Here is a 10000-nt window from a genome sequence, read left to right as displayed (position 1 = left end):
ATATTAAACCATGGCTAGCTGCACTCACCTCCCAAAAGGGGCTCCTAATATTAAACCATGGCTACCTGCACTCACCTCCCAAAAGGTGCTCCTAATATTAAACCATGGCTAGCTGCACTCACCTCCCAAAAGGTGCTCCTAATATTAAACCATGGCTACCTGCACTCACCCCCCAAAAGGGGCTCCTAATATTAAACCATGGCTAGCTGCACTCACCTCCCCAAAAGGGGCTCCTAATATTAAACCATGGCTAGCTGCACTCACCCCCCAAAAGGTGCTCCTAATATTAAACCATGGCTAGCTGCACTCACCTCCCAAAAGGGGCTCCTAATATTAAACCATGGCTAGCTGCACTCACCTCCCCAAAAGGGGCTCCTAATATTAAACCATGGCTAGCTGCACTCACCTCCCAAAAGGGGCTCCTAATATTAAACCATGGCTAGCTGCACTCACCCCCCAAAAGGTGCTCCTAATATTAAACCATGTCTAGCTGCACTCACCCCCCAAAAGGTGCTCCTAATATTAAACCATGGCTAGCTGCACTCACCTCCCAAAAGGTGCTCCTAATATTAAACCATGGCTACCTGCACTCACCCCCCAAAAGGGGCTCCTAATATTAAACCATGGCTACCTGCACTCACCTCCCAAAAGGGGCTCCTAATATTAAACCATGGCTAGCTGCACTCACCTCCCAAAAGGGGCTCCTAATATTAAACCATGGCTAGCTGCACTCACCTCCCAAAAGGTGCTCCTAATATTAAACCATGGCTAGCTGCACTCACCTCCCAAAAGGGGCTCCTAATATTAAACCATGGCTAGCTGCACTCACCTCCCAAAAGGGGCTCCTAATATTAAACCATGGCTAGCTGCACTCACCTCCCAAAAGGTGCTCCTAATATTAAACCATGGCTAGCTGCACTCACCCCCCAAAAGGGGCTCCTAATATTAAACCATGGCTACCTGCACTCACCTCCCAAAAGGGGCTCCTAATATTAAACCATGGCTAGCTGCACTCACCTCCCAAAAGGTGCTCCTAATATTAAACCATGGCTAGCTGCACTCACCCCCCAAAAGGTGCTCCTAATATTAAACCATGGCTAGCTGCACTCACCTCCCAAAAGGTGCTCCTAATATTAAACCATGGCTAGCTGCACTCACCTCCCAAAAGGTGCTCCTAATATTAAACCATGGCTAGCTGCACTCACCTCCCAAAAGGGGCTCCTAATATTAAACCATGGCTAGCTGCACTCACCTCCCAAAAGGGGCTCCTAATATTAAACCATGGCTAGCTGCACTCACCTCCCAAAAGGTGCTCCTAATATTAAACCATGGCTAGCTGCACTCACCTCCCAAAAGGGGCTCCTAATATTAAACCATGGCTAGCTGCACTCACCCCCCAAAAGGTGCTCCTAATATTAAACCATGGCTAGCTGCACTCACCTCCCAAAAGGGGCTCCTAATATTAAACCATGGCTAGCTGCACTTACCCCCCAAAAGGTGCTCCTAATATTAAACCATGGCTAGCTGCACTCACCTCCCAAAAGGGGCTCCTAATATTAAACCATGGCTAGCTGCACTCACCTCCCAAAAGGGGCTCCTAATATTAAACCATGGCTAGCTGCACTTACCCCCCAAAAGGGGCTCCTAATATTAAACCATGGCTAGCTGCACTCACCCCCCAAAAGGGGCTCCTAATATTAAACCATGGCTACCTGCACTCACCTCCCAAAAGGTGCTCCTAATATTAAACCATGGCTAGCTGCACTCACCTCCCAAAAGGGGCTCCTAATATTAAACCATGGCTAGCTGCACTCACCCCCCCAAAAGGTGCTCCTAATATTAAACCATGGCTAGCTGCACTCACCTCCCAAAAGGTGCTCCTAATATTAAACCATGGCTACCTGCACTCACCTCCCAAAAGGGGCTCCTAATATTAAACCATGGCTAGCTGCACTCACCTCCCAAAATGGGCTCCTAATATTAAACCATGGCTAGCTGCACTCACCTCCCAAAAGGGGCTCCTAATATTAAACCATGGCTAGCTGCACTTACCCCCCAAAAGGGGCTCCTAATATTAAACCATGGCTAGCTGCACTCACCTCCCAAAAGGTGCTCCTAATATTAAACCATGGCTACCTGCACTCACCTCCCAAAAGGTGCTCCTAATATTAAACCATGGCTAGCTGCACTCACCTCCCAAAAGGTGCTCCTAATATTAAACCATGGCTACCTGCACTCACCTCCCAAAAGGTGCTCCTAATATTAAACCATGGCTAGCTGCACTCACCTCCCCAAAAGGTGCTCCTAATATTAAACCATGGCTAGCTGCACTCACCTCCCAAAAGGGGCTCCTAATATTAAACCATGGCTAGCTGCACTCACCTCCCAAAAGGGGCTCCTAATATTAAACCATGGCTAGCTGCACTCACCTCCCAAAAGGGGCTCCTAATATTAAACCATGGCTAGCTGCACTCACCCCCCAAAAGGTGCTCCTAATATTAAACCATGGCTACCTGCACTCACCTCCCAAAAGGGGCTCCTAATATTAAACCATGGCTACCTGCACTTACCCCCCAAAAGGGGCTCCTAATATTAAACCATGGCTACCTGCACTTACCCCCCAAAAGGTGCTCCTAATATTAAACCATGGCTAGCTGCACTCACCTCCCAAAAGGTGCTCCTAATATTAAACCATGGCTAGCTGCACTTACCCCCCAAAAGGTGCTCCTAATATTAAACCATGGCTAGCTGCACTCACCTCCCAAAAGGGGCTCCTAATATTAAACCATGGCTAGCTGCACTCACCTCCCAAAAGGTGCTCCTAATATTAAACCATGGCTAGCTGCACTTACCCCCCAAAAGGGGCTCCTAATATTAAACCATGGCTAGCTGCACTCACCCCCCAAAAGGTGCTCCTAATATTAAACCATGGCTAGCTGCACTCACCTCCCAAAAGGTGCTCCTAATATTAAACCATGGCTAGCTGCACTTACCCCCCAAAAGGGGCTCCTAATATTAAACCATGGCTAGCTGCACTCACCCCCCAAAAGGGGCTCCTAATATTAAACCATGGCTAGCTGCACTCACCTCCCAAAAGGTGCTCCTAATATTAAACCATGGCTAGCTGCACTCACCTCCCAAAAGGTGCTCCTAATATTAAACCATGGCTAGCTGCACTTACCCCCCAAAAGGGGCTCCTAATATTAAACCATGGCTAGCTGCACTCACCTCCCAAAAGGTGCTCCTAATATTAAACCATGGCTACCTGCACTCACCTCCCAAAAGGGGCTCCTAATATTAAACCATGGCTACCTGCACTCACCTCCCAAAAGGTGCTCCTAATATTAAACCATGGCTAGCTGCACTCACCTCCCAAAAGGTGCTCCTAATATTAAACCATGGCTAGCTGCACTCACCTCCCAAAAGGTGCTCCTAATATTAAACCATGGCTAGCTGCACTTACCTCCCCAAAAGGGGCTCCTAATATTAAACCATGGCTAGCTGCACTCACCCCCCAAAAGGTGCTCCTAATATTAAACCATGGCTAGCTGCACTCACCTCCCAAAAGGTGCTCCTAATATTAAACCATGGCTAGCTGCACTCACCTCCCAAAAGGTGCTCCTAATATTAAACCATGGCTACCTGCACTCACCTCCCAAAAGGTGCTCCTAATATTAAACCATGGCTACCTGCACTCACCTCCCAAAAGGTGCTCCTAATATTAAACCATGGCTAGCTGCACTCACCTCCCCAAAAGGTGCTCCTAATATTAAACCATGGCTAGCTGCACTCACCCCCCAAAAGGTGCTCCTAATATTAAACCATGGCTAGCTGCACTCACCTCCCAAAAGGTGCTCCTAATATTAAACCATGGCTAGCTGCACTAGGTCTCAGATGGTAGATGTAAACGGGACCTACTCCTCAGCCAAGGCGATCACCTGCGGGGTGCCTCAAGGGAGTGTCCTGGGGCCGCTCTTTTTTCTCATTTACATAAATGATATGAAGAATGCCTGTTCATCAGACCTTTTTCTTTATGCGGATGACTCAGCTATTCTGGTCTCCCATAAGGACTTGGCAGTAGTGGAGAGGACCCTTAGTGAGGAGCTATCAAATGTGCAGACATGGCTGTCAGATAACAAACTATCTCTTCATCTAGGAAAAACAGAGGCCATCCTGTTTGGATCAAAGAAACGGCTTGGTAAAGATATTGAAATGAAGGTAAGAGTAGGTGAGAAGCAAATAACAAACAAGGATTCTGTTGTATATCTAGGCTGCATACTGGACAAACACCTTACAGGAGAGGCCATGGCTAAAAAAGCCCACACTAAAATCTGCCAGAAAACGAAATTCCTAGCTAGACAAGGGGAACTACTGGACCAGGCAACACTTAAAATGCTAGCGGGCGCATTAGTACAGAGTCACTTTGACTATGCTGCCACCTCCTGGTTCAGTGGCGCTCCACAGGTCCTGAAAAATAAACTTCAGACAGCTCAAAACAAATTAATTAGTGTAGTCCTTAAACTACCTCCACGCACTCACCTAGGGCCAACTTTCTTTAGGCAACTAAACTGGCTTCCGGTCAATAAAAGGGTAATTCACATCAGATTAGGTCTCACACACAAGATAGTTCAAAATACAGGTCCGAAATATCTATCTAATTATTTTAATCGATTCCGTGACAATCATTCATACTCCACTAGAAGGAGCAGTACGGATTTTATTCTGCCAAGATTTAACTCCCTAATGGGCACAAATACATTTTTATATTCTGCAGCACTGGAGTGGAACAAGCTTCCAGTGGCCCTGAAAAACATCAAGGAGGGGGGAAGTTTTAGACGTGCCACAAAGAAATGGCTAGCCAGTGAAGTATAGAATAGCCATAGGAAGGAGAGGGTAGGAAGTGCTTTTTTTGTATGGGGTTGCTATTATGTTTTATTCTGTTTTTTATTATGATGATCTTTGTTTTATTATGATGCTCTATGTTTTATTATGATGCTCTATGTTTTATTATGATGCTCTATGTTTTTATTATGATGCTCTGTTTTAGTATGTTTTATTATGATGCTCTATGTTTTATGATGTCTGTCCATGTCCAAAATCAGGGACCATGATGGAAATAAGTGCTTGCACTTTCTCATGTTTTTATCCCTTGGATGCTGTCTTTTACTCCACAATAAAAATCAATCAATCAATCAAACCTCCCAAAAGGTGCTCCTAATATTAAACCATGGCTAGCTGCACTCACCTCCCAAAAGGTGCTCCTGATATTAAACCATGGCTAGCTGCACTCACCTCCCAAAAGGTGCTCCTGATATTAAACCATGGCTAGCTGCACTCACCTCCCAAAAGGGGCTCCTAATATTAAACCATGGCTAGCTGCACTCACCCCCCAAAAGGTGCTCCTAATATTAAACCATGGCTAGCTGCACTCACCTCCCAAAAGGGGCTCCTAATATTAAACCATGGCTAGCTGCACTCACCTCCCAAAAGGTGCTGCTAATATTAAACCATGGCTAGCTGCACTCACCTCCCAAAAGGTGATCCTAATATTAAACCATGGCTAGCTGCACTCACCTCCCAAAAGGTGCTGCTAATATTAAACCATGGCTAGCTGCACTCACCTCCCAAAAGGGGCTCCTAATATTAAACCATGGCTAGCTGCACTCACCCCCCAAAAGGGGCTCCTAATATTAAACCATGGCTAGCTGCACTCACCCCCCAAAAGGTGCTCCTAATATTAAACCATGGCTAGCTGCACTCACCTCCCAAAAGGTGCTCCTAATATTAAACCATGGCTAGCTGCACTCACCTCCCAAAAGGTGCTCCTAATATTAAACCATGGCTACCTGCACTCACCTCCCAAAAGGGGCTCCTAATATTAAACCATGGCTAGCTGCACTAGCTTAGCACAATGAATGGAATCGGACATGTACGGGTAGCCTTCGGGAGAGGTGTTAGTTGGACAATGTGTTTACAAGGCGTAGGCTACCCGTACATGTCCGCTTCCGTTCATTGTGGTATCTATCTTCTTGTCTCTCTCTGGTGAAGACGGTAAGCTCATTTCCCAAAATGTTCCTTTAAAGTAATACAGTACCTTAATATTAGTATCAAAATCCTAGTTTTCTCAACCCATCCATCAGGAGGGACAGGAAATGAGCCCGGAGGATATTTGAGACGTCTGAGATTCGTACTGCGGTCTGCGGTCACATACTGGGACACGTGCCACGAGGCCTTCTGCCCCCTGGTACCAACACATCTGGTACCAACACACCTGGTACCACCACACCAGGTACCAACACACCTGGTACCGACACACCCTGGTACCAACACACCTGGTACCAACACACCTGGTACCACCACACCAGGTACCAACACACCTGGTACCAACACACCTGGTACCACCACACCAGGTACCAACACACCTGGTACCGACACACCTGGTACCAACACACCTGGTACCAACACACCTGGTACCGACACACCTGGTGCCAACACACCTGGTACCGACACACCTGGTGCCAACACACCTGGTACCAACACACCTGGCCTTCTCCCCCTGGTACCAACACACCTGGTACCAACACACCTGGTACCGACACACCCTGGTTGTAGGACTCAAGTCCAGAACTCCAATCTGAGTCCTGGACTGATTGTCAGGGCTCGTGACTCTGACTTGGACTTGGACTTGAGCATTGACTGCATTCGGACTCTGCGAGGACTTGTTAATTGATAAATAGTTATTTATTTAAATGTATTTTTTGGTAATAAGCCCTAATCACTTGGCATAAGATATTGACGGCTAGTGCATTTGTTTGACTATTGTGTCACAAAGTAAAAAAAAAAACTCCCTTTGAAACGGTGACCGCTGTGTCATTTATGTTTAACGTAGACCTTTTGTACGTCAGCTCTTTGACGGCCAGAGTGGAGTGGACTCGACCTCGATGACTACACCACTGTTTCCCTATAATAAGTTCGATAATAGGTACAGTTCCACTATTAATTAAAAGAAGGTCATTATTATTTGCAACCTGCCTGGTTCAAACACTGGCACCGTGTTGTTGTGGACGGTTGTCCCTAACGCTGCAGCACAATAGAGTTTGAGTGCGGGCCGGTTGTTTTGTGCCCCAGAGCGCTTGGCTCCCATGCATCTACCCGCCGCTCAGCCCATGAAGCAGGGCTCTGTTGTCAGACGTCAGCGGCTCACCAGTCCTCAGCAGACTTGATGTTTGTCCATCTCTCTCTCCGTCCAGCCCTGCGCGGGGGGGGGGGGGGGGGTAATGGAGCAGGGTACTGACGGACACGCTCTGTTCCGTTTGGAGAGAGGAGCACGCGTGGTCTTGATTGAAATGGACTCAAGTCTTTTCATAGCATCGTAACAAGGAGGGAGGGAGGGGGGGGGGGGCTTCTGTTTCGCCTCAAGGACCTTAAACGACAGCTTCAGATTCAGCACCCCCCCCCCCCCCCTCGGTATCTCAGGGCCCAGGAATGTTCAGCGTGCCTGGGTCTGGTCTGGGGTCTCTCTCTGTGTCCAGTGGAGGATCACAGATGAAAGGACGTCACAGAAGGAGTGAAGAGCTCTCAGTGGTGCGACGGGAACGGAGAGCGCTGTGCTTCATGTCAACAACAACAACAACACGTGAAGACGTTCTGGAGAACGCTGTGCTTCATGTCAACAACAACAACAACACGTGAAGATGTTCTGGAGAACGCTGTGCTTCATGTCAACAACAACAACACGTGAAGACGTTCTGGAGAACGCTGTGCTTCATGTCAACAACAACAACAACACGTGAAGACGTTCTGGAGGACGCTGTGCTTCATGTCAACAACAACAACAACACGTGAAGATGTTCTGGAGAACGCTGTGCTTCATGTCAACAACAACAACACGTGAAGATGTTCTGGAGAGCGCTGTGCTTCATGTCAACAACAACAACACGTGAAGATGTTCTGGAGAACGCTGTGCTTCATGTCAACAACAACAACAACACGTGAAGATGTTCTGGAGAACGCCGCTGCCGACGCAGAACAGATAACGCCTTTCATTCTTCCAGTCCACAAAAATGTCGAACTTTTAATAAGTTCAGAGATGCGCGGTTGCCATGGTGATGACAGATGAAATGAGAACAGGGTGTTTTTCTTAGAAATATTTAGCTCTTCTTTGTTTGGAAAAATGTGGAAAAAGCAATATAACCAACAGTCTCACTATGGTAGTAGCTGGTAAACAAAGATATAATAAGCATTAGAATGCCTGAACTTATTTCCCTGGGGTCGACACAAACGACGCGGGAAATGTCAAAATTGCCTCGTGAATTATTCACGAGATATTAATCCGGCACGTGGCGCCGTGGAAGTGCTCTAGTGAAGACGCATTAGTGCGCCACTACAAGGGATGTGTTTCCTGTAGAGGGGGGGGGGGTGTTTCCTGTAGAGGGGGGATGTGTTTCCTGTAGAGGGAGGGATGTGTTTCCTGTAGAGGGAGGGATGTGTTTCCTGTAGAGGGAGGGATGTGCTTCCTGTAGAGGGAGGGATGTGTTTCCTGTAGAGGGAGGGATGTGTTTCCTGTAGAGGGAGGGATGTGCTTCCTGTAGAGGGAGGGATGTGTTTCCTGTAGAGGGAGGGATGTGTTTCCTGTAGAGGGAGGGATGTGTTTCCTGTAGAGGGAGGGATGTGTTTCCTGTAGAGGGAGGGATGTGTTTCCTGTAGAGGGAGGGATGTGTTTCCTGTAGAGGGAGGGATGTGTTTCCTGTAGAGGGAGGGATGTGTTTCCTGTAGAGGGAGGGATGTGCTTCCTGTAGAGGGAGGGATGTGTTTCCTGTAGAGGGAGGGATGTGTTTCCTGTAGAGGGAGGGATGTGTTTCCTGTAGAGGGAGGGATGTGTTTCCTGTAGAGGGAGGGATGTGTTTACTGTAGAGGGAGGGATGTGCTTCCTGTAGAGGGAGGGATGTGTTTCCTGTAGAGGGAGGGATGTGCTTCCTGTAGAGGGAGGGATGTGTTTCCTGTAGAGGGAGGGATGTGCTTCCTGTAGAGGGAGGGATGTGTTTCCTGTAGAGGGAGGGATGTGTTTCCTGTAGAGGGAGGGATGTGCTTCCTGTAGAGGGAGGGATGTGTTTCCTGTAGAGGGAGGGATGTGCTTCCTGTTTGACCGGGTGTCTCCTGGTTCACAGCTTCCATGTGATGAAGTGAAGGAATTACATGTTCAGGGAAGATGTAAAAACTTGCTTACACACACACACACACACACACACACACACACACACACACACACACACACACACACACACACACACACACACACACACACACACACACACACACACACACACACACACACACACACACACACACACACACACACACACACACACACACACACACACACACACACACACACACACACACACACACACACACACACACACACACACACACACACACACACACACACACCACACACACACACACACACACACACACACACACACACACACACACACACACACACACACACACACACACACACACACACACTCACACACACACACTCACACACACTCACACACACACACACTCACACACACACACACACTCACACACACACTCACACACACACACACACACACACACACACACACACACACACACACACACACACACACACACACACACACACACACACACACACACACACACACACACACACACACACACACACACACGCGCGCGCGCACACACACACACACACACAAACACGCGCGCACACGCACGCACGCGTGCACACACACACACACACACACACACACACACACGCACGCACACGCACACACCAGACTTGTCTAATGATGAAGGATTATCTGGTGTGTCCGGGGTCAAAGTTGACTAAACACAGACACACACTTAACAACAGATGACCGGGGGGTCCTGGGGGGGGGGGGATAAACTGCTAATGCCTCTGCTCTGCAGCAAGGGGGCTTTCAAATGAACCCACGTAGGAGGTAAA

General features: G+C 48.0%; 1 protein-coding gene across 1 annotated transcript in view; it reads left to right on the top strand.

The window, feature by feature from the left end:
• LOC311244778 (hyaluronidase PH-20-like) overlaps nucleotides 1-7741 on the top strand; it is a gene marked incomplete at its 3' end in the record, with an annotated part of 33135 nt that extends 25394 nt beyond the window's left edge. The window contains exon 5 of the mRNA XM_084334465.1: nucleotides 7553-7741. Within this exon, the coding sequence (XP_084190591.1) occupies nucleotides 7553-7741 (189 nt within the window). The remainder of the gene's footprint in view (nucleotides 1-7552) is intronic.
• Nucleotides 7742-10000: the final 2259 nt, after the last annotated feature.

The sequence above is a fragment of the Notolepis coatsorum genome (genome assembly GCF_963971535.1).
Source record: "Notolepis coatsorum genome assembly, chromosome: 18".
NCBI classification, from domain to species: Eukaryota; Metazoa; Chordata; class Actinopteri; order Aulopiformes; family Paralepididae; genus Notolepis; species Notolepis coatsorum.
Note: the sequence above shows the minus strand (reverse complement) of the source record. Positions and strands in the feature narration are given on the sequence as shown.